The 26,314-nt window shown below is 41.2% G+C and overlaps 1 protein-coding gene across 2 annotated transcripts in view; it reads right to left on the bottom strand.

Moving 5' to 3' along the window:
* Positions 1-15,995: 15,995 nt before the first annotated feature.
* Positions 15,996-26,314, bottom strand: part of GAN (gigaxonin) — a 29,456-nt gene continuing 19,137 nt past the window's right edge. For both annotated transcript variants that reach the window (XM_074913238.1, XM_074913239.1), the window contains exons 9-11: positions 25,949-26,077; positions 18,779-18,888; positions 15,996-18,010 (exon numbers count right to left, since the gene is read on the bottom strand). In XM_074913238.1, the coding sequence (XP_074769339.1) occupies positions 17,829-18,010; positions 18,779-18,888; positions 25,949-26,077 (421 nt within the window). In that variant the 3' untranslated portion in view covers positions 15,996-17,828. The remainder of the gene's footprint in view (positions 18,011-18,778; positions 18,889-25,948; positions 26,078-26,314) is intronic.

The following is a 26,314-nucleotide window of genomic DNA, read 5'->3' as shown; positions in this document are numbered from 1 at the left end:
ACTGCAAGCGGGTGTTGATGGCAGGACACCGGGTCGTGCCTAACCCACTGCCTGGCTGTCTCATGGCACGGAGACTGCAGCCAGTTCTACAGCTCCGTGCAATGATTCCAGTGTATGGGCTACAGCTTTTAAACCTGAGACTGCAAAAAAGAGTGTGAGCAGGAGCATTAAAGGACTCAAGAACCATTAGAGAGGGGGTCACTGGGGAAGGGCAGGAGGGAGCCTGGAGAGGGGGGGAAGAGGGATGTCTTGCAGCTGATGAGGATGCCAGGTGAGGCTGGCTTTGAGGAGGTGGGCATGGTATGAGGCACCATGGTAACACCCTCAGCCTGTCTCTTTGGTCAGGCAGCTTTTAGCATTTCGAAGTGTTTCTTTTCTTTGTGACTCCTACCACCGACTGAAGCAGGCAAGTGGGTATTTACAGGATCAGCAAAACCCCTCCTGCCTAGCTGCCCTGAAAGGCATCGTTATTGTCTGCCCTGCAAGCAAACTGCAATGTGTCTTACTTAAAGGCTTTTCTAGTCCTGGGCCAGGATTAAGGAAGGGGGAAGCAGAGCAGGCTGTGGATAATGTCAGGGCCCGCTGCTGCCGGTAAGGCGAACCCTGTGCTCGTGTCCTGAGCCAAGGGCGGCCGTCCCTGGGCGCAGGTAGGGAGGCAGCTGAGAGCAGCCTCCTGCGCCCAGCGGCTGCTCTCCCAGGGTGGAGGAGTTCCAACGGGCACAGTGGCAAGCGAGGGGATGTATCCAGCCCCTTTCTGAGCAAAGCACTCGAGCCAAAAAGCAGCCCAAGTCCGCAGGCACCTGATATGCTGCTTGTTCCAGAGGCAGCAGGGTGGGGTAGAGGACTGTGAGGGGAATCTGCTTTCCTCCTCAGATCAGAAAACATCAAAGTTGCCCTGAAAAATTAAAAGCTTCTGGACAAGCTCTTAGCATATTTAAAAAGCAAAACAGACTCTTTTCAAAGCACTCTTTCCAAAGGTCTTTCCTGAACGTACATCACATGCCATGGAAAAACACTGCATGTCTGGCATTTCATATTTTTCACCTGTGACCCAGGATTGATGACTATTTAACTCCCTGATTTAATCCAACGGCATGTCTCAGCAAGAAAAAAAAAAAGAAAGCCCTTTCAGAGTTGGAAAGGAGTTGGACAAAACTAAAGTCACGCTCAACACTTCCCCTTCCCTGGAGAGATAGGAGTGCTGCTTGCCCTTTCCTGACGATAAGCATATCCTGGTGGTTAAAAATACATTTTGCTCTTACCGTAAATTCTCCATTAGCCAGCTCCTTCAGCCCAGCCCACGGTGTTGGGGTACACAATTCCTCAGAGGCCACACGTGACACAGCTTGACCTGTGTGCGGCCAAATACACTGGAGAAAAAGCAAAAAAAATAGGTTTGATCCTGCTGCCATTGGCTTCACCTGGAGTAAAGTCAACATCCATTGAATGGCAACAACCTTGATCTCAAATGACTTGCACCTTTCCCAGGACCCTGTGGAATCTGCATTAATTCTTGACTGACTTTACAGCAGCTTCCAGACAAAAAGTGTAGGGTTGTATTGAATTCTGAACAGCAGTTAATTCTTCAGTTAATGTTACTGTTTCTAGTGATCATCTTGCCAAAAGGCTGACTTAGCAACACAGAGCTTATAAGTGGGGCTCGCTGCTTGATTTGAGATTCTGGAGGCCAGGAGTCAATTACCTGCTCTGTGAAGCTTCTTGTCCTTCCCACATCACCTCCTTTCTCTTCTTCATCTGGAAAATTCAGTCTGGTGAAAGCCTGCTCTGACACCTGGGCTCTGCAAAGGACACAGATGCCACCTCTTACCAAGGAGGCACTGGCCTTGGGAAGAGCCTGGCTCAGCAAAGCCCGGGCTGCTTACACACCCAGACACCTCCATGGCAGCTCTGACCTGCAGGGAACCTTTGCCAGCTGTGGTGCCTCTCCTGGCACATTCCTGCCAGGAAAAAGCTGGTGAGACTCTTCTCTCAGGCTGGGGTAGAAGTTTGTGGACAACTGTGATTCCCTGTGGCACAGACATCATGAGTCACAAGCCCTCTTGTGTAAACTCAGTACATAGCCTTCTTGGCAAGTACCTTCCAATTAAGGAAGCCCAGGGAGGCCCAGGTGTTGGAGAGCCTCAGCTGAAAATCCCCTTTAACAAACCATTTTTGGATTTCTTCTGTGGTATTTTAGAAAAAAAAACAAGGGGATAAAAAGAAGAAATGAAAACTTCAATTTTTATCTTCCCTGTGCATAAAAGGTAAAGGAAACCAGGCAGCAGCCCTCTTCCCCTTCTGTTAGGATTCCAGGCTGTGGAATAAAGATAAATCCAAGTTCACCCTCCTGTCTTTGTTTCTAAGACTCAGTAAGACAGGGGAGATAGGGCAGAGCCCATCTACGCAGCCATAACCATGGGAACACCAGCAACAAGGGTAAATCAACACGAGTCTCCCTATCGTCAGCCCGTGTTTACTCGGGAGGCCTCAGGCTCTCCACACCAAACTGGCTGGCGGTTCAGGACCTGTGCTTCACTTGGTAGGGCTGGTGAACTAACCAAGAAAAGGTTTTTATTGAGCAAACATCGACCCTCCTGTCCTAACACCCACCATCTCTTTTAGAATACGTGTTTACAGCACCCAGTTTTGCACTCTGCTTTGAAGCTGTGGCTTCACTCCCCCTGCCCGAGCTACCCCAAGCCCCAGCTTTTCCTTGACTCTCACCTCACATTCAGCCTTGCCGCAACGTCCTTTTGTTCCAGAAAAGGCAGACAGCTCTGAGTGAAATCACGTATTTTCCTGAAGATCAAAAGGTATAGGACTACTGCAGTGGCTCTTTTTTTTTTTTTGCTGTCACCACATTCCCACCTCTGATCACAGACGAGGGTATCCCTCCCATCAATAGCCACAAGGCCCTGCTCGGGCTCTTCTGTCCCAGCAGAGGCAGCACTAGCAGCAGCAGTGGCTGGTACATCAGCAAAGGGAGAAGCACAGCATGAAGGAGGAAGAATATTGCTTAATTTGAGTTGCAGCTGCTTGGCATCTTAAAAGAGTCCAGATCTCTGAACTGGAAGGGGTCATGTCTGCATGCCATGGCGCAACCGAGGGTCGCCAAGTATCTGCCAGCCCTGGAATGAGCCGTCTGTACCCACCCTTGGGAGCAGTTACACTTCACATATTTTTTCTCCTCCGCTTTTAAAGGTCACATGAAAGCAGCAGTATTTGTGAAGGGGACAAGTGAAGGTGACTGCAGGGGAGAACAGAGATCTTCAAAGAACTGCGAGAGCTTTTACAGGTGAGCAGAAGCTCCTTCTCGCTCCCACTCCTCCCGCAGCGGCCGTCACCAAGAGCCGTGGCCCAGCGCCCGTCAGCGTTTGCTGCCCGGACAGAGCTGCAGAGGGACTGCTCCCGCCTCCCCTTACTTCCTTAGCCTTTCCTCCTCCATTTATTTCCTTTGGGTTTTCTTCTTTGATTAAACTTCTGGCATGTAGGAACATTTAATAATAAAACAGATAACTCAGGGGAGATGATATTTATAAATTCTACTACTTTTTTTTTTTAAATTTTTCGTAAGACCTCGAGAGAATCTTGAACTATGTTCTTCCTTTCTTTTAAAAATAGACAGAAAATGCACAAGGAGCAGTTAACAAGTTTTCAAACCATCAATGTTTTATTTGGTTAGTTTATTAAACACCTTTAAGACAATTAATTTTGGTCTGTACCCTTCTATAAAATAATTCAAGTTCTGAACAAACCTCCAATACATAAAGCAAAGTTACTTTTACCATACGCAAATTTCAGATCAAAATACAACACTCTGTTTTCTTACATTTATAAAACCCGGTCAAATACAAACAACATTAAAAAAGATAAAACACTTCCACTGATCCTTGGTACAATATTACAGCACAATTTGCACAGTGGCAACTAAGTCCCCAAAGCACAAGTCAAATACTTTAAAAAGGGAACCTCCCTTTAGTCACCCAACATTATACTGAACACGTAAACGAAGCGAGTGCTACTTAATCCAGGAAAATCCTCATGTCCCTTTTCATATCGTGTGAGCCACAAAGCAATTCTGCAAGGGAGGTTACCAGTAAGTAACCAAACAGCTTTCCTGCTTTGCTGTTACAATTTTATGTGCAACTACTCCATGAAAATAAATAGATGGAGGTGGACCAGACTCTGCACTGGGCAATCTATGGTGACTAAAGTAAACCAAGAAATGTGGGTTTTTCTAATAACAGATCATAAAACCCTTAAAAAAAAAAATCATTACCAAATTCATCTGTGGGTACAACTGGAGTAACTGCCTTTTTCTTCACTTTCAAGACATCTAATGTTAGACACAGAGTGTTTTCAATTGTTGAGAGTTTGTTCCATTGCAAAACCCAGTGTTTCAGCAATAGGTCAAAGTGCCATTAAAATTGCACATTTTTCTTCAATTATGAGAATACATGGTAGCATGCAATGTTTGTCTGTTACTACGCCTAGAAGCTTGCACTTACCCTAACCTATGAATGATGTGGGATCTCTTAAAAAACCAGAATAACAACAACTAAAATACAAACATAAAAATGATAAAACTGAAGCGTCAGTTGACAAACATTCCCGGGAAGGTTCTACTTAGCAAGCCTTACAGTAACACCTCGAGAAGAGCAATATCAGAAGGGTCTGATGTTCCAAACTCAGGTTATACTTTGCATAGGCAGTCAAGGCAATTGCACTGCAGTGCAACTAAAGGGTATTTTTGTCTGCACTTCTGCAAACCCCTGCTTTGATTCCCCCCACCCCCCAAACCACTAATTTTACTTATAATTCAATTCTAAGTTCAGTTACTTTAGTCTCAGCTAATGTGAAAATGTGTATATAATTAAATGGAAAAAATACACTAATGGCTCTTTCCTCTCCTCCCTCCCCCAAATTCATGACCTATCCATTAGTATACACCACGCACTTTCCAAAACTTTTCCTATCTGTTAACATCAGCATTACCCCGACAGAATGAAGAATTGCATACTACACAAACAGTACATATTCAAATAATGCTCAAGTGTAAACAATATAGGATGGAAACAGTTTTAAAAATCCCAGTGAGGTACAGCAAAAACTTAATTTGCTAATTTAGTCTTTTGAGTGCAATTGAAACACTGCGTACTGCCCTTCTCCGAAAAGATCTCTCCACAATTAAGCTACACTACTAGGCTTATTTCCCTTAAAGCTACATACCCATGCTATAACTCATTATATCGACAATGCAAATATTTGTGGGGGAAAATTAATTTACAGGGTTAATTAAAATCTTTATAGTATTCAAAAGGAATGATAGTAAAGGGGGTCAACCATGGAAAATGTGGTAATACACGTTTTTAAAAATATTTCCAATAATTCTAACACAAAACAGCAAGTATATTTTGAAAAATGCATAGAAACCCTGTCAATACAAAAATCCCCACGAAAATTACAGAACTAAGCAATTTTAATCTAAATATTTTATGTGCTTTTCCTATAAAGGCCACTTTGACATACAAATACAAAAAAGTTTACATTTTTCCCCAAAATAAATCATTTGTTCCTCAATTAAAAATACTGAATATGGAAGCATAACAACCCTCTCGCATGCCAGCTGCTCATCTGCAGTGGCTACTTCCAAAGAAGAAAAATCTCCAAATATTTTCAATTACCAAGAGAAATAAGAAACGCCTTCAGACTTTGTTCTGCCTAGCAGTAGGAAAAACCTGGGGTTAGGAATGGAACAGGCTGAACCCCTTACACTGTTTGTGCCGGGGAGGGAATGAATATACACTGACATCTGCAGAGAGATTTTCTGTTTGCCTCTTGTTATGCACTGAAATCCCTTTTTGAAATCAGAGAACTAAATCAAGGTTAACCTGAATTAAAGAAAGGCAAAATAGTAAATGGAGTTAGAAGGGACAAGCAGTATGAGGAACAAGGAGGGTTAGGTAAATGAAAAATATAGTCAAACTACTCAGAAGAAAGCATGTAGAGTTGAGAAGACATCATCAACTGCTAGAGAAGAGCTACTCATGGGATGCAGAAGCAGGGGAAAAGAGTGTACCAGTTTTATTAGCATTTGATAGGGGGAAGAAGAGGAACAGAAGGAACAAACTTCACTGGAAAAACAAAGCAACAGAACAAAAGAACCTTCACCAGCAGTCCTGACCGCAGGGGCATTTATCCCTGAATTGCCATGGAAGCAGCAAAATCAAACTCACATACACATGCACAAGCGGTGGAAACGAAAACTTACTTGGACTGGATTTGAGACGTCACAGGTATATTCTTTACTGTAAGCACCAGACCCACAACTGAGCAACACAGGAACACAAAAGCAAGACCTACACCTATCTGGAGGGGCACGACAAACCCAAAAGGCCTGACATGCTCTAGAGCAGAGATGTAAACGTTGTCAAGTGGCCCCTAAATTACTCCAGTGAGTAAACCACGCTGGCAGGACTAAGAGATAAGTTTCGATCGACAACAGGAGACGACAGACGGGGGCGATACACTTGGACAGCACATCATTCAGAGCCAAAACACCTAATAAACCAACGGGCAAGGGTGGGGGGGAAGGAAGAAAACCAGTGAACAAGCGTTGATTTGGATGCAGGATTCTTGGGCAGCCACTGAGTACAAGTTCTCCTAACCTTGGACCAAGGACTGGATTTGGAAGGACACAAGAGCCGTGAGTCTTCGGTAACACAAGGAATTCAGCTCCCTGGTGTGCTATATTGCATAGTTTGATTGAGGCCAAAGAGCATTTAACGTCTTATTTTTCCCTGTTTTTAACAGAAGTGACTCAACATACTCAGGTCAGAGCATTCCAAAGTCTGGCCCTATGGATTCATTTCTAAAGAAACACAGGAAGATTTTGGGGTGGACACAGACATATAAAAGCAAAAACTCCACTTCCACACAAAGCACAAAAAGACCCACAGCAAACATACACACATAAAAGCCTGTTACCTCTGTAATACAGAAGTCAAAACATGACAGCTGGATGACAGGAATAAACCTTGCTGTCAAGCTGCATGCCAGTGGTGGTAAACAAGAGCAGGTGAATGTTTCTACCACACCACACTGACGTATTTTTCGTAGAAAAAGCGGCAATATATTCTGACAATACCGTGGTAATTATCAAGATCTGACAGAACGCTGAACCTTTACAAGCAGCAACGTGGCATTACGTTCCAACACTCTCCTAATTACTTGGCTCATGGAATACAGGTATCGTAATTGGATTAATCAATGTAGTTGTAGTTGTTATTTCATTCTCTTATGCTAAAATAAAATATTTGTACAGTACAAAGTCAGACTAAGTATATTAGTCATCATTCATATAATATATATTTCAGTTCTTTAGCCCAATCCTACAAGATTCACGGTACTCAATAAACATAGTTTACAGAGGGAAAACTCTGACGGTAGAGCACCTAACGTGAAGAAATTCTGCTTTTTCCTTTTGAAAGTAAAATTAAAACAATCTCAGCCTGTCAGGCTTCCACTTAGATCAGTAAGCATACAAAATGCGAAACAGTTAGAAATATCTGTTTTCTCAAAAAAAACCCCAAAAGTGGAAGGGAAAGCCAGGTGGCCAGGAGCTCCCCAGTTATTTAGGCCAATACTTGCTGTTTCACCCTGCAGAAAGTTCCAGAGCTTCCAATATTTTCAGATTTAAATAGAAGAAATGCAAAATATTAGATCTCCTATAACACTCAGCCCATAGTTTTTTATATCTTACCCTTATGTAAGGGCCAGGGTGGACTCAGCCTTACCCAGGCTGCAGAGCACAGCTGCAAGGCTCAGTCTCTGGGCACAGGCCTGGCAATGAGCGGTGCTGCTCTTCGGCCTTTCCTAAAATAAAAGGGTGAAGGATTTGCAAGCTCAGGGGTCCCTCATTTACTGGCTGTTTTTCAGACAGCGCTGCAGGTAACGCGGATACACTTCATGAAGGCCACCAGCCCGCGGTTCCTGGACAACGACAGCCTAGACAAGTCAGGAAGGTCCAGAGGGCAGCACCCAACATGTGAAGGAGGAGCACGACAAGGCAGTGGCTGGACTCTTCAAATGGCTAAAGGGCTCTTAGATAACAAGGCTGAGAAAGGATACACCGCTGGGGCTGCGAGCCTAGGAAAAGGCAGTAACCCGATGTCTGGTGATGGGACAGATTCAAACATCAACCCCTGGATCCTTCCTGCTGCTTCAGACAGAGCAGGAGTACAATTTTTTTATGTCCTCCACAGAATAAAAAAACATCTTGCAAGGTTAAATTATAAATCCCTAAACTGGACTGATGATATGGATTAAACAAAAATAAAGGCAGCACAATAAAGATGACCACAAAGTTGCTACGCAGGACTAAAATTCAGCTCCCTACTCCAAGGCTTGCACCTACAAGAGCCTTCCCCTCAGACGTACCGAGCTGACACCCTCCAGCGATGGCAGCAGTGGGTAACTTCCCTCCGTTTACCTCCTGGCCACCCGCAGCCAAACCCTCCAGGGCGAACAGCCCTCGCCAGCCACGTGTGTGCCTCAAACAAGGGCTGAGCAGATGAGGTCTGAGACAAAATCCATACCCCGGCCCAACATCCAGGTGCTCTGACAGCCACACAGGTCAGCGTGTCCCAGACACACAGGGAACAACACACAGCCAGGTCCTGGCACTGAAACCAAAATGAGTATTTATGGAATACCCACTCCAGAGCCAACAGAAGGCTCGGGAATTAGCAGCTAATTGGTACAGTCTGCAGAGGTGTGAATAGCTCCTTGTTTTATTCCTACTATTTGTGCGTGGCAAGTAAAACATTTGCTACATTTAATTCAAAGTTCATATGAACTGCTACCTGAAATTTTAGAAAGTGTTCCCCATGAAGCATTTCTTGGTTTTGCCTTTACAAAGAAAGAAAGAAGGCAGCATTTCCCATTACATTTTGTACTATTAAGGCCTTTTACAATTTGGGAGGTGTCTTTATGAAAAGGGATGTTTTTTTAAAAAAAGGACTGAGTACTCAAAAAAAAAAAAAAAAAAAAAAAGAGAAGACCCCAGAGAACAAACACTAGCTGATTATCAGCTTACATTGGTACTTTAAGAAGTCAAGCACAGTGTAAGGAATTCAGAAATAGGTCAAAATAGCACCTTTAGAAGCAGAAGAAAACATTTTTTTTTATTTTTTAAAGTCTTCAAGCTAAGCAAACCCCCTCGTACTTGAAGAGCTCAAAGAAATGGGCAAATATATAATCTCAGATACAGAGGGTGGGTATTTATTTGGACAGTTTCTCCTCTGTAGGTGAGGAGAAACTCCATGGGAATAAAAATCCAGATTAGACATTACAGAACAATCAGTGAATCTCTCTACTGAGATAACAGATCAAGTTCACAGGCAAAACAGTGCAGAGTAGAGGCAGAGAGAAAACTATCTGATCTGTCCTTATAAGAGCAGAGACTTCTATTTTTTTAAACAGATTTTTTCCTATTTAAAAATTGTCAGGACAGTCTTTCAATTGCTTCTCTCATTTACAAGTATAATAGTTACTTTCAAGTAATATGAATTTTTATTTACTTTTTACAGCAGCTGCAGGTCAACCTTGGTCTTTTTGTACAGAAACATGCATTTAAAATGAAATTAAAGTAAACTGTCCTTGGACAACAGCATCATTCTGCCCCGCTTCTTGTCTGCTTTTAGTTTTTTTATTGAAGGACAAAATGCAATTTACAACAAAATGAAACAAAGATTTGTCAAAGTGCAAAGAAAAAAAAAAAATGAGGTAGCTGGGAATAGGGGCTTTTCCCCACAGACAAGGCAGCAGGCTTCCAGCCACAAGTAACACTCATACACAGGAGTGGGGTACGCACGTTCTACCTACAGGATTGCTTACAGATGTTCGGGTGATCTCGAACCTGCTGACACGTTTTACAAGCTTGATGAAAAAGTCCTTTCATCATGCATCAAGCACTCTCCCCACATGTACCGGGTGGAGTTAAAGGATGCAGAGATGCACAAAAAGCCAGCGCACAGAAAAATCAAGTTTGCGTGGACATCCTCCAGCCCACAGGAGCTCTTCCCAGTGACCACCGGCAACAGCAATGCATTCAGAAGTAAATTTGGGGCAAGAGTGAAAGCAAAATCCTGTTAATAAAAGGCAAACCAACCGAGACCAGAAAGCAGCATTATGCATGGGGTATGCCCAGGAATCTTCATCCACTGGTTTGACAGGGCTTTAGGGGTCAATTCTTGGCCAGCCACAGCCTGGAGTCCTCTCTGGCACTCGACGTGTCTGCAGCTGGGCAACATCCCAACTGAGGGCAGCACGGGGTGGCAATTACACAAGCTCTGTGCCAGAAATGGTCTCTTTCCCCATCGGATACGCACAGCAAGGCCATGTGCAGTATAAGGAGAAATCTTGCTGGTTTACTGACACTTTTCCTCCCCCCTTAGCACTGTAAAACCACCTTCCGGGAGTCTACCAGAACACAGCTCGCTGTTTACATTGATTAAACTGAGATACAATAGAATACTACTCATCATACACTGCAAAATACAGTCTCAGACCCTTAAATACAAAATAGTTTTAATTACAAGAAGCAAATCATTAGGTTTTGGAAGTCAAGGAGGAAAAAAAAAAATGCTTCAAATTGACTTAGCAGCTGTTTCCCCAAGTAAACAAAAGCAGCTCTTTCCCTAAGCTAGAAAAGATCCCAGTTTCTCTAAGCAATCCAGAAGAGAACTTTGCACTAGTTTTAAACTAGTTCTGAAAGTATTTCTTAAGAGGGTACTCCTTGGCTTCCCTTCAGAAAGAAGCTTTAACAAGAGCTTTAGAGAATGTCAGCTCTGTTCAACTTGACCACCTTGCCAGATAAACCAGTACACTGGCTTATTCTAATAATTAAGCAGACTTTGCTTTTCAAGTCCTAAAAATAGGAAAACAAGTGATGAGGATGATAATGCTTCCTGCTATCATGTGTAAATTAATAAAACAGATGCTGCCTAGCTGAAGCTTTAGCATTTGAGATCATTAAGGTGTGAATCTCAAGAAGATGGGGATAGGGGTTTTGTAGCACTCTGCCTATCGCATACTGAAATTCAGACTTGCCAAAATGGCTCTTGTTTTCATCAGGTGCAATATTGTCCCACAGGGGTTTTTTTTTCGATTTTGAAATTAGGAGAGGTGGCAACATGCTAACAGAATGCACAGAAATTATACTTGTAAAACGAACCCACTGTACAGCCTGCTAAAATGGTGTCTTGCAGGCTCTGACTGGGTTTAGAACTACCGATTAAAAACTTGCCTTTGACAAAAAGAGAGGATGTCTTACCTTAACTGAAAAGAATGTGGAAAGGCAAAGAAAAAAAAAATAATTAAGGACATAAGGTGATAATTCAAAAGCACCTAGTATTAAAAAAAATACATTTTCATGTTTTATCAATAAAATAATGTTACTTACACTGGGGATGCTTCTTTATCTCACTATTTTAATCACATCCATCAGCTTTTACAAGGGCTCAGTATAGTCTCATTTCATTATGAAAATCCAAGGGCACAGGTAGGCAACAGCATGAGTATGTTGATTTACTGATGCGCTCTGGTAGGTGTTCGTTATTCACATGAAACCCTGCAAAAATACTGGGCAACAAGATTTAGCCTTTTACATCAAAGAGTTCCAATCTTCCAGCTCGCTTTTTAAGATGTTTCAGTAGCTCATTTCAAATAACCTTCAAATATTCTAAACAAAACCTTTATGCATTTTAATTATTTTTCTAACTAATAAGCAGCCACCTAGAATAAGCCATTTTAAAAAATATCTTCAAGATTTTTGTATCACCAACAAATTTACAACATAATCACCTGTTGGCAGCAGTTTACAGTTTAATTCTCCTATTAGCCTTAAACCTTTTTAGTAGGTGTTTATCTAGTTAGGCACTTTGCATGGTTTTAGTCTATTCTTTTAGCTTACCTGTTAATCAAAAATCTGAGAGAATAGATTACTGGAGTACAACAGCAGTTAAAGAGTCACGCAGGGCACGGCTGATCAGAGATATCACCTTAAAGCCTGGCTGCAATCCTTCCTACAGTAAGGAATTTCCCAGAAAAAAACAACCCCAAAAACTACAGGGATGATGGGCAGCAGGTGCCCAACCTGTCAGTAAACTTCAGAGCACCTGCAGAAAATGCGTGGTGCTTCACCCAAATCTTCCTGGCTTTACAGCAGTATCTCCAAGTCAGCTTTTATTGGCTCACCTTCCCAATCTTAAAAGATCAGACAGATCTCCTTACTTTTGTTTCACAAGTAGCATGCCACGGAAACACAGACCCTACTGACGCAGCTCTCAACTCCAATAACAAGGAAGAACAAGAGAAAATGGCAAATGTCAAACAGCACTGATGACTGAAACACAGGCCTGTACTCATTCCTTAACAGTAAAAGGAAACACTCCAAGTTAAGATGGAACTAGTAGCTCCTAACTGCAAAATACACAGGTATATAATTAACACCCCTCCCACCCACCTGAAGAGACTGTTTAAGTACTGCAAAGAATTAAGAAAACAAGAACCCCAAAACCCTTTGATGCTAACATTAGAGACAGAAAGGATCCATACCCCAAATTAAATGTAACTCCTTGAAAAGCATCGCTGTGAGTGGCACCAAAACATACCATAGTTACAATCTTCAGTATGCCTGTGTCCCTGGTTATAGTCACATTTCCTGAGACACAGCTTTCCTTCTGCAGATAAGATTATTTCAAACAAACTGCACTTTATCTAAATATTTCTAACTTTAAATACTAAAACCTGTTGTCAGCTGCCATTTGTTATATACTTGCATGGCACTAGTGCTCTAATAAAGAGCAAAGTGTCCATGTGCATCACATGGAGTGATGTCTCAAGGCAGCTGTGAAGAGTAACACAAACCTGCAGAACAGTATTTAAAAAAAAAAGTAAAGATTTACAGTGTTTTAAATAGCATTAACTTTTAAAAAAAAAAAAAGAACGAACCACTGCTCTTTTTTGGAACACAGTGAATTTTAAGCATCTCTGTATTTTAATAGAACAGTTGAGTTATTGTTATATACAGAGGAAACCAAAAGTTTGGCACTTGTAACAACTTGCATTTGTTATTGCATCCTGCACTTTGCATGGCACACACACGTTACCAAAACCCATGCAGGCTGTATGGCCACAGTATTTATAGAACCAACCAGAAAAACTGCAGTTAAAACAGAAGAAAACACTCCACAAACCCCTCACTTCTGTACTTGTGCATTTGCCAGGTTATGTGGGCACAAAAAATACTGCAAAAAACATGAAGCTGCTTGTTTTTTTCTGGAAAGGGAGTTTATGAAGCAAGCCAGGTGCTTCAGTAGCTTTGATGAAAAAACTCCTATTTTCAGCAAGAACTCCGCTTCAGAAGGTAGACTGTGTGACATGCAAGTTTTGTGCAGTCAAAAGCAAAACAGCCTGCTCACAGTTATTAGTGAGCTGATTTGTAAATTTGCTTTAGTTTTCAGATTCATCACCATCCTTTTGTGTAATTTCATATTCATTTGCCTTCTGTTTAAGGATGAAGAACCGTCAGAGCTACGGAAAGTCACTTGACCCAGAAGATCTGAGTTGATACAGCATTTTCACCATAACTAAAAACTTAAGGAATAGCTGATAAAAGATCTGAGGGCAGACCTTGCTGTAGTATAACGAAACAGAAGACTCTTCAGGATGCCTCTTTTTCAGGTTATAAAAACAGAAAGGATGAGAATTTGAAATCCAACACTGAGTCTTTAGGAACACGAGCATCTCACAGGGCCAGGTAAGAAACAGAGACCAGGCCAGGTGGGTGCCTCCCTAAAAAACCCAAGAGATTTATTTTATGAGAGCAACAGCACTCTACACCTTTGCTTCTGTCATCACTCCTTCTGCGTGCAGAGCAGCCACAAGACTACTCACATAAAACAAGCGCTGAGGACACTGTTGTGTGCTTATAGCATTACCTCTTCTCCACTTGTTCACTCAAAGTTTTGATTTTACCTTTAAATTAGCAATTCCAGAGTTTTTCCAAAAATAAGTTGTGGCACATAGAAAAAAGGAAAATAAAACTTTTTTTTTTTTTTGGTGGGGAAATTGTAGTAAGAGGTGGAGTGAGGGGAGAAAAAAGCCACCACTATTCCCATTTTCCACAACCCCTACCCCATATTTGGCAATTTTCTCATTGCAATAGCTGGGGTTTGTCCAATTCTACAGCAGGGGAAAGGAAAGCACACAGAGGCCCAACCCAAGTCTCTCAAGCCTGCAACGTGACCCAGCCGGTCCTTGTTTGAGATTGTGCTGAGCTTGACTCAAGATGCAGCTACCTCAGACCTGCACCCAAGGACCCAGCCCCGATCCGAGGTGTGGGGGGCACCAAGTCGTCAGCACTCTTCAGCAATACAGACATTGGTCTCAAAACATCAGCATTTCAGTGCTGTGATGGACTCACAACCCCAGCAAGGCACCCAAGTTTGGTAAATCTGTAAGGAAGGTGCCTAAAATAGCCTGATGCTTGGAAGCCAGCAGATGGCACAGACAGCTGGCTAAGAAAATCATTCAAAAAGTCACCTGTGAGGGAACTGACTGAATTTTAGTGCCAATTCACAAGCTGGAAGGAATTAAGGCTACTGTGCCAAGCAAGGACAACTTAAACGAGTTTTTAAACTGCCAAATGACGACTTAAAACCCCTGGATTGCAAACTGAGAAAATTCCCGAGTTGCTTCCCCTGTGGTTCAGCCAGCATACACAGGGGTGAGCAGCCACGGGGCAAGCAGGGACACCTGAGGTGCTGGCATGCACCAGTGAACCCAGGACAATCAATCCATGTCTGCATGTTCAACACACTCAGGGAATCGGTGACCTTTCTCCATTCAGCACCTCTGGTATCAAAGCCTCCCTCCTCTACTGAAACCAACCACCCTTCTCCAGAAACGCCAGAGGTCAGCTATCCCTGTGCAATCAGTCTGCCCGCAGAAAGGAGAACCTTGCCTTCAAAACCTTGCTCCAAACTGGGAGGCAATCAAACCTGGCTATTGCACATCCCAAGAGATGCAGTCATCACCCAGCCTGCAGATCAGAACTAGACAGAGACAGGGCAGACCCCGAAAGATGTGCTCCTTCCCTCCTACACACACACACACACACACACACACACACACAGAGCATCTCCTGGACTGGCCCCACAGACAATGCAGGTGAGCAATGATCCCCATCCCCTTGAAGCAAGGCCAAGGAAGCCAGTCTTGAGATCTCAGAAGTGCCTAAAAATCTTCAGCTTGAGCATGCACCCAAAACTCCAGGAGACAGTCTCCAGACTTGGTCCCTGGCCGCCAACCACGCAGGGAGTGACAGGAGTACCCACGCCCTAAGGAATTAAGTTTGTAACTGTTTCAGGTGAAGAGGCTTAAACTTCTTGGGCAAATCTCACCAAGTGCATTTGCAACACACCAATTACCAGCAGATTTGTTTTATTTATATTTAAAAATAAAAAAAAAACCCCTACTGTTAATCCTACTTTAAGTGTAAACATTTGGTTCAGTAACTTTAACTGCAAAACACTGCTAGAGTATATACAATTTGGATTTATTATGTGCATTTATTACTTAGGTTTTCTGGATGCTGAATGCCCTCAAGTGTACTGGAAAGCTACAGGGACTCAAGAGATAGCAGCCTGCAATATTCTGAGTAATATTTTCAAAAATTTTCTAAGCCACTTAGAAAACTCAGCTCAAAAGTGAAATAGATACTTCAGAACATTCATCACTTTTGAATATGGGATCTTGGCACTTTATCTAAGAAAAAAAATTGAACAATGTAATATTTTTTCAAAAAAGGGAAATTTTACAAATGAACCAACAGCACTTGATTTATATCACAAGACAGCCAAGGATGGAAATAGCAGTTCACATTTCTGAAGTAAAGCATTATATATAAATTTAAAATCTAAAGACATATACACACACACACACACACCAAGTTTACTGCAATGCATAAATATATAAACTTTTGATATGCCAACTGATATAGGTCAGAAAGTTGATGTATATAGTTCAAGTTTTGCAGCACTTCAGCATTGTAAAAAATAAAAAAAAAATAAATAATGGTCAATGGATTGGCTGCTGCCTTCTCTTCCCACCTCTTTGCTCAGAATCAGTAATTCCAACCACATGTCAGCACTATGGAAGGACTGAGCAGACGTAAGTTTCAGAACATCTCTTCAAGGAATATTTTGTGAAATACAACTGTTTTGTGCCAATTTGGGATTATATTTCAGCATACCTAAGATGATTCAATAAAGATAACGAAGGTTTACACTAACACAACTGAGGGCAGAGATCGGCTTGTCTGAGGTCCACAAAGTTGCAGAGTGGAAAGTATTGTATGTAGTTATAATACTGGTTATACAGAGTCTCGTTTTCTGAAGGGTAGGAGGTTTTATTTCCATTTCCATCTCTCTCATTTTATTCTTTTTAAATAAATACAGGTTACGTCCCACCCATCACAATAATGAAATCAAAAACTGAGGTAAAAGTGTTCTACCAGCTGATCCTGACTATGAACAGAAGTCAAATATCACTATTGATGTGAACAAGACTTAGTAAGAAATATAATGCAAGATACTAAATTCTTCACTATAACCACACCATAAAACCCAGCTTTCCAAGTCAGACAGTAGTAAACAAGACTGTACCTTAGCATGGAAATCATTAGTAAACCAACTTTTGATCCCAAATTAAAGTCACTGTACAAATTTTCCTTAACTCTTAGTCCAAAAATCATAGTTTCTGTAAAACAAATATATCCTTGGCATATTTCACCTTTGTTCTAACAGAGATAAAAACACACCCTTCTATAACCCTCAGTCTTAAAAACCATTCTTAGTTTGCAACCAATCTGAATTAAAAAGGAACGCAACCTATTTTCTTTAACTTGTCAAGTTTTGTTGTCTTTTACCAAAAGCAGCAATCATCATTAACCATTCCAAACACTGTTTCCTATTTTACTTCAAGGAAACAGCCACCAAAGCCCACACAGAAACGCACGGCACCGATCTGTACACCAGTTCATCAGGCTAGTCAAATGACAGCGTAGAAAAAAACAGTTTACTTCTCTGTAGTATACTGTATCCATTTCAGATTAGTCCGTTTTAAATATATTAAAAATATTTGTAGGAATGAAAACATCGCAAATGAATGAAAAACCATATGTACACACCTCCACCATTTTTTAGGCACAGACCTTAACTTTTGAGGAAGGACTAGAAATAAAAGGTGCAACAACCAACATCTCCTACGGCATTATGGTCAAACAGTCTTTGCAGTATACCAGGGAGGTTGGTTATCATATAGCTTCTGTATATTATAGCTATCCAGTCCAAGATAGCACATTTATTCTTATCAGTTCCCCTCAGGGGAAACGCATCTTAAAATCTTTTTTGCTTTTCAATAAACTTCGACAAAGGAATACCGATTCCCAGTTTCAGACACCAAAAACCTCCTTCAATAACATGGTTTAAACTCCAAATGGCTACGACTGAAGGTGTTTCCTTGAATCCCCCCTTTTATTTTCCCCCCTCTCTTCTTTTTAATGTATACTTAAGTTATTTGTTCCCGAAACAAGAACTGAGACTCAAGCTTTTTAAGCATTTAAAACAAAAACAGTTACCATACCAAAGCACAGCATACAGTGTAAGTTTCAGCTGTAATTTCTCAGCTTTTCCTTTATATAGAGCTATATTATGGTGGACTGCGCAGAATTCTTCCAGTCTCCTCCACTGTCAGCACAGGGATCACGGAGAAGGTACGCGAATGCGGAATAATCCTTGTTGAAGCTGCAGTCGGAAGAGCTTGCAGTTTGCGATACGCAAAGCTGCACAGCCAGTACGGCGAAGGTCCGAGGGAAAGAGTGGCTTAGTGCGCTGCCAAGTTCCCGTGCTTCTTTTAAATTCTCTAACATAGTCATAATTTGTACCTGAATTCACAGATGCACCAAAGGAAAAAAAAAAAAAATGCTTAAAACACACTGTAGCTAGAACCACATTTAACCTATAGATTAAAATAATAAGGCAAATATGTGAACAAGAGCGTGCACAGAAACACAAACCAATTTCTGGATGTATGGCTAAAATTACTGTCAAGAGGAAACTACTATGACATTTCTTACCTACTTAAACCCACTACATTTGAAATTTGGCCTTTCATATTTTTAGAAAGCCCTGTCACACACACACGTGTGTACACATGGCCATGGAAGCATGTAGTCTTCCTAATGTTTTTTACAGTATATGGCCATATGCTGAAAGCTGAGTACTGAATACATTTAATACACATTTATTTGGTTGTGATTTAGAGTCAAGAACCACTGTCACATCCATATGAATCACTGGACAATGTCCCCAAAATGCAGAACCACCTGCTTACCACTGCAAAGATAGGAGAAACAACCTCAGGCATTTCTTATATTTAGACAAATGCAGTAACATACTCTTAGTCTTGATCTCTTCTGATCTCCAAACTGCTAATCAACCAAATGCTGGTAACACTGAATCTGTTTCTGAACATCTCCAATGCACAAAATGAGCGTTTCTGTATGTCCAGCCTAATTCCCCTGAAGACAACAGTAACTTAACCCCAGAACGTAGCCCCAGACTTTTATTCTAAAAAAATTCCCTCTCATTAGTACCATGTATTTAAAAGACTGGAAAAAGACAAACAGGAGGTTATTAGTTCTGATCCTGACCTGTATCGAGATCTCCAATCACATATATGCTGGCTCCAATGGGCACAGCTCCATACACAAATGAAGAACTCGTTGGGATACATAGGTTCTGGTCATTTAGATAAATCCACCTGTAAAAATAATTGAAAAAAACAGTATACAATTTTTATTGAGCACATTAAAAAAATTTCAGGTTCTTATTGCAAGTTCCATCTTTGAATCAAAAGCAGAGTGTACAAGTTAATTTGTTACGTAAAAACTGTTGGGAACATTGCCTAGTGCAGGACAGTCTTGGCTTTTCCTAGCGAGGAAAACCTTGGGAAGCTGGGGATACTTTATCCTGAATTTATTCAGAACTGCTCCACTCATCTTTGTAATCTATCTGAAAGAAATTGTTCTTGCAGCCACGCAGTGTGACCTTCTGGAAGAGAGCAGGCATCTAAGAGCCTCATCTACGACAGCTATACCAGTCAATTTTCCCTACAGAGAAAATTTTAGGCAGCTTTGTCTTAAAATCAGTAGCATCACAAAAGCATGTAAGCCTTAATAATTTGCACTAGGGGAAATAACAAATTGCTATATAGCAAGGCCTCGTTATTAAGCAGTGCCTTCCCCCGTATAATTCCCTAATTTCTTTAATTGCACTTTATCAGTGACAAGAAATCCCCAGGCCAGTAAGAATAACACAGCACTTGGCAATGCTTAACTTTAAACAAGGGATAGACGACTGAAAAATCAAAATGGTAAGGGATTTTGGGAAAGAAGTGTCCACTACCTGGAACTGAAACAGATCTTCCCGATCACGTAACAGGCTCTTTTCAATCACTTTCTAGCTCTATGATAATCTTACAAGTCCCCTATGTTCACTTTAAGTGTATTCTTATTTCAACACTACATCAGCCTCATCTTTCTACTAAGTGAAAAGCAGTTTTCCATGCCGGAGCCTTTGGGAACCAGGTAAGTATGTAGTCATCACCCACAGAGGACACTAGCTTGTAAAGATGTCCCATTTATCTAGAGCCGTCGGCATCCCCTCTATGGTTCTGAACCAAATTTCTACAAAATGCTGCTGCGCTTCCACAGATGCTGTCGCAGTTACTATTTATAGACCCTGAAGACATAGATATCACTGCTATTTTAGGTGACTGCTCCTAGATTTTTTATTATATAATTTACAGAGAACAGGAAAGTTTGAAAAGCCTTTGAAAAGCATCTTACGCATTTTCATGGCCATACCTTGTTAATTTGAGGGAAAATGATAGGAAATATCCTCACAAATACTGCTGACCTTTAAAAATTCTGCATTATTTTAACTCATGATTCAGAAGTGAGCCTCTCTTCTGGCACTGAAGGACAGGCTGCTACATACCCATTATCTTGGAGAGATCAATTTTTAAAGCCCAAATGAAAGCATTAGCTGTCCGTTATTGTGTCTATGTGTGCTGTACACTGAAGGGGTAAAATTCAGCAGAAAGCAAGGGAATGGTTTGTAGCTGTCACAGAGGAGGACAGATGAACTGAGAATAGAGAAACGGAGAAGTCCTCTACACTGATTCAGAAACGCAGTTACAGAGCAGAACACCTTTCACCATATTTCATTCCTTTCCTTAGTGGGAAGTCAGTATTTTTGCTACTTTTTAGCTCTAAGTTACCTAGAATTATGAAAATTGAGGAAGTGGCAGAGAAATGCAGGAGGAAGGCTACAATGCCTTTTTTATTTTTTAAACAGTGAATATAGGACCATGTGGAAGAAGGGAAAAGCCAGAATTAGAGTTTGATCTAGCTACTGATTAAGTCTGAGCTTGGAAAAACATGTGAACTTCAGGGGTTTGTCTGCACTAAATATTCAAGGTTTTGGGGTTTAAATAAAAAAACCCTCACAACAGTGTGGGACCCAAGCATCTTCCTACTGCACATCAACAGAAGACAATATTAAAGTATCTGTGGTTGCTTGTGAAAATTCATTATCAACCTTTCTCAACATATATACTTTAAAAAACAAGCAAAACTTTTCAGGAACGCTTACAGCAGCTTTAGCAGTTAAAACTAGGAAGGAACAAAGACAGGAAGGGCAAGGGGTCATGTTTCATCAGAATTTGACTAAGCTCCAGCTTAATGTGGGTTGTGCCTGCTGTTTGAACAGTATGGAAAAAACACCATAACAAAAAACTCACAATCTTCAGGAATTTGAAAACACTCCTTGGAACATAGCTCTTGCGTACTTCCCTGGGATGGCTCTACTCAAACTGCATCCGAGAGGAGCAGGGGAGAAGGCATGTACCTCTGTAACCACAGACAGAAATGACTGCTCTGAAACTGAAATATGCTTCCATTCAAATTTTAAAAAAGGGGAAGGAATCCAGATGATTTTTTTTTTTTCCAGTCTTCAAGCGATATAAACAACAAAAAAATATCTATCCACAGTGCTGTAATTAATAAGCAGGACGGCAACTGTTTTATTTCGAAGTGGGAAATAGAGATGCGATAGAGAGCCAACATGTTCCAAACACGTCACCTCACCAGCTGCGAAAGGAAGCCTACAAATGAATGACCATCTTGTGTTCCTCTCATCTGACAGCGCTATCAGTCAGCCAGTTAGTTTTCTCATTATATTTGTATAAGCACTTTCTTTTAATGAAATTCCTATACACTGAATGGGAGAGTCTTCCTAACTACACTTGGTGTGTTACAAGATTATTTAATTTACCAGTTACATATTGCTGAAAGTATTTCTTTATTTTTACCATGTTCCAGTAGCAAAAATAACGTTTTTAAGGAGTTTTTACCAAGTACTGCTTCTGAGCAAGTATCTCTCACTTTTACCTCCCTCAGTACCTGTAAATTTTGACAATGCTTTTGAACCAGAAGCTTGTGAAAAGAAGGAAGAAAGCCTACCCCACTTACAGACCACAGTGAAAGGCAGCAGTGGTTATACTCAAGGACAGAGCTCCACCAGCAGCTCTTGCAAAGAATTCTAAAGCCAATTTGTGCTCTATTAAATATTTGTGAATATCCACACTGATAAGAAAAAAAAACCCCAGTGTGTACAGACATCCAGTTCTCCACACACCTACACGATGCAGAAAGGCATAAGTTATGAACTCTGGCAGAAGACAGACCCATCAAGGTCTGTAATATGTAGTTAAGATTTCTTGCTTTTTATGGAGTAGACCAACACCGGATCATTGAGTGAAGCATACCCTTACACCTCCATCTCCCATTTTCACATTTTTAAAAAAAGAATCTATTTCTAGCTTGATCAATATTTTAAAAAACAGGATGCAATGTACACAAAGCTCAATCTATAGCCTTTGGAAAAAAAAAATCTACATCCTGAAAAAACCTGCAGTCTGACGTGTATATTTTCTATCCTCAGTTCACTGAAATTCACTCATGCACATGACTAAGGCTGACAAATATTAACTGAAAAAACACAGTTACAGAAGTACTTTAAATATGAGAATTATTTTCCACATTATCCTGTCCACATTTCATGCATATGCTAGTATTCTGTCTCACTTCATTTATTTTATTACTTGTTTTTACAGTATAGCTTAACAGGAGTCTCAATGTTTATTTTTTTTTTGCTAGTGTGAAGATCTCAGCATATCCCTAGTCTTTAGAGAAGTCTGCGTCACAGTTAAGAGTAACAGTTTTGAAAGACTGTGCTCTGTGAGTTCTGGAGTGAGCTACTGTCAAAGTAAGAAATATTAAGTAAATTAATCTTAAGCCCTTTAAACCAATTCAAGCCAAAATTATGCCAGTTTATATGAATTAATATGTTTATATACTGGTATAAGTACATACTTTGACACATACATTAAGTAAAACCTGTAACTTGGATCCTCGTGGACTCTGGATGCTGAGGATGATGCTAGATCCTGTACTCTCAGGCAACGAGAACCAAGGCACATATGAGAAATGATGCAGATCATACACGCGTGTACTGCTGCACATCACCGTAAACCAACAATATGTGATGGCTGAACTCAGCACAGAAAATTCTTTCCATTCAAACAGAAAGTGAATGTGATAGAGTTCTGCACTTACTTAAAAACAGCTGGGAAAGTCTGTAGCTCATTATGAAGTATGCAATACTGGTATGTAACTTAAAAAATTACTATGAATTTTGGTTTGAGACTGCTAGAATTTACACGCTGTGCTTTTGACCCACTGTTGCTAAATGATCTTATAAACATTCCTCCTTTCCACAATCCTCTCTTACCCCAACACATCTGGACTTCTGTCAGTAACATGCACATACGCTGTCAAGGTGGTATTTCAGCTTTGACAGTTCCAGTATTATTCCTTCACTGTAACTACAAAAAGAATACGCACTGTGGAGTCTGAAGGTGCTTATATCCTTCATGGTGACTTTTTGAAGCTGCTCGTTTGAAGGGGACTAATTACCATTATTTGTTTCAGAAATGATTGCTGAGGAAATAAAGGCACTTTTCAACTATAAATTGATCACCTTGTAGTAACTGCATAACGTTTAAGATGAAAAATCAGTCTTTGTATATATTACATTAACTATACACTAAGGAACAGAGAGAGATAACTGCCCACCTGTGGTTAGAATCTGTAGCATCACTTACGCTTTACTCTTGAGTAATGATGCACAGCAGAGCACATGATACCCAGTGCAAATGGAATTGCTTAACTAAATCAACACGTTGCTATTTAGCATGAGGTTTCTACAGACTTAAGAGAAGCATATTAAGCTTTTAACGGTCGGACTAGATGATCTTCAAGGTCTTTTCCAACCCACATGATTCTGTGATTCTTTCATCCGTTACGCAACATAAAGTGATTTAGATTTGTTTTCTGCTATTTCTGATTCAGCCCAGAAAATAATACCCTCATGTTTTCCAGAGAGTCAACCTGCCCTCATTTGGTATTCATTTGATATTTGTGAAACACTATTATAATGAAGTTATGATAACTTTTCATATTCAATCTTACTTCAAAGAAGAATATCAGACAAGAAAGTATTTTGTCTCAGTATTTGGCAGGAGGAAGCATTTGCTAACTGCATTTTGAAGGGAAGTCCCTTTATGGCTTTTTTCTCTCTTCCCCCCACAGGTACCACTGCTCAGGTCTCGCAGGCACCACCACAGCCACCCTCGAAGGCTCCTCTCCCGCACAGTGCATTGGGGGGAACTGTGAGACCCCATGAGCTGGGTGCTGCGACACAGCACAGCGAACCTGCACCCTCTTCTGGCCAGCAACACCCCCTCTGCCTCCCGGGGCTGGGACTGGGGCTTTCCAAAACACAGAGCAGAGGCACAAACCCCAGCTCTACCAGCACTAGGAGCAGAGGTGGCCATCGTCCTGCTCCTCGCTGGCTCTCTGTTTCCAACGGAAAACACAAAACCTGTGAACAGTCTGCAGCACAAACACAAATTTATGCCGAGTTAAATTTCTAAGCTCAAATTCTGTGCAGTGGCAGAGCAGAAAGGTAAAGTCTGACTATCTCAGCATCCCTCAACACATGCCTCCTCCAACAACTGGAGGATTACTTGCTGCTGCCTCACCCTCCCCCGTGCCAGCACAGCCCTCTGCCACACACACAACACACGGGGGGCTAGAACAAGACCCGAAGCAACTGGATTTTTATTAGAACTTTATTTGAATCCTGTAACACCTCTGGGATGCCACCAAGCAAAGACACAACACACACATTAGAAATACTGCCGGGCAGGCATGTGTGCTGCAGTCAGCAGGTGGCACCAAGGACTCACCTGCAGCACCTAGGCTGGAACCTCCGAGCGTTTTCAAACCCCACTTTATGAAAGCTCAGTCCGTATCAACCAGTGAAACATGTTTACAGTCGCTGGTGGGGAGTCATGAGCTATTACATATCATCTTTTGAAGAAGATAATCAGCCTGGAAATATTTCAGGCAAATTAACTAAAAATAGCAAGCAGGAGAAAGGGGAACATTTCTTTCCAGGATTCTTTCCCTTTCAAAGACCTCTTGCCAAAAAGTTCATCAATGAGCTATTAGCTTTTCCCCACACCCCTGTAGAGCTAGAAAACTCTAGAAAGCATCAGCAGCAATAGCCTTTCTTATCTGCCTGCTTCCTATAACCACTTTAAAGAGTGTTTTTTCTCCAGTTTCATTTAATTATAGCTAGATTGGACACCACTTTGAACAACACTGAAGACCTCTTCATACAGAAACTGAAGTCTCTTAACATGTACATCTTACAAGAAAATCATATAATGAACTTGTATCTACTATTCTTCTTTTGTGTGCTTTTGTACAGGTCAGATCATAAACCAGTCTTGACTTGTAATACAGATGTATTCATCTCCTTCACCGTCAGCAAGCCTTGGAACACCTGACCACAAAGTCTTATTTCAATTTAGTTTATAAAAAAGAGCATCATCCAATTTATAGTTACATGCAAGAAAAAAAAAAACACTGAAGGAAATAAAGCTTGCCAGTTATGACTGGAGAATAAGGTTCTCCACAATGTGACTACACACAAAATTCTGTCTAACATAACATTTTGAATAGTTACCACATGAAGGAAAGTGAATTCCAATACCAGAGCCAAGAGATAACCAACAAAGTCATCAGAAGCGGATTCAAAGCAAACAAAAGGAGATTAGCCATGCACAATGCACAGCGTGTTGAGGTGGCTGTGGGATGTATAGCATCCACAGTGTCTTTCCTATGGCAAAAGCCTACCTGGCTTCAAAAAGCAATCGGCTGTAAATGCTTGGAACAAAAATGCATGAAATTTCTTATCTCTCGCTTAAGAATTCCCTAAGCTGCAAATCCCTGGAGACAGGGCCGGATCATGAAGAAGCATCCCTGCACACACTTACACTCCCCCATAAGCTCAGAGTAGGGGTGGGGGCAGCAGCACCCCGCACTTGGGGAAACCACAGCGTGCAGGGGAAGAACCAGGCAAACTACCTGGTCAAGCTGATCAAGGTTCAGGGGCACTCAAGACTGCATGGCAGCCCAGGGCCTTCGGAGTGGTATTTTAGCAGGACAAGCCACTGAAGCAGATAGACGTTTGGCAACAGCCATACTGGATCACAAAAGGTAAAATGAGTAACAGAGATACATGGCACAGACCTAACAAGCTTTGAAGTGCTGGTGCAAGGGAGGTGGGAACAGACATCTGAGTGTGCAAGGCACGTGTTTTCTATGTTTGTAGCTGTAGCTAGTTACCTTTTAAACTCATCATGATAAAATTCAGATTTGCATGTCACCATCTCACTGGCTTGACTGTCATCACGACTCCTAACTCCACCAAACACATAAAGTTCAGAGGCAACTCCACAGGCCACTGCCCCAAATCTGAGAATACAAATTAGAAAAAAAAAAAAAGCACAACATATCAAAACCATTTCATATACTCTTCCGAACTTTCTCAATTTTTCAACCTTTTTTCTTTTATATAAGCACACATGCACCTTATATGTTCAACAAGATTAGATGAGCCATGAATATGAATTGTAAGCGCTTAATTCAGACCATGTAAAAGAACAAACCAGAAAAGTACTTATCTCTAGTCAAAATGTGAAGTTCCAATGG

This window comes from Athene noctua, chromosome 9 (genome assembly GCF_965140245.1).
Source record: "Athene noctua chromosome 9, bAthNoc1.hap1.1, whole genome shotgun sequence".
In the NCBI taxonomy this organism is placed as follows: Eukaryota; Metazoa; Chordata; class Aves; order Strigiformes; family Strigidae; genus Athene; species Athene noctua.
The sequence above is the reverse complement of the archived record's forward strand: the minus strand, read 5'-3'. Positions and strand labels throughout refer to the sequence as shown.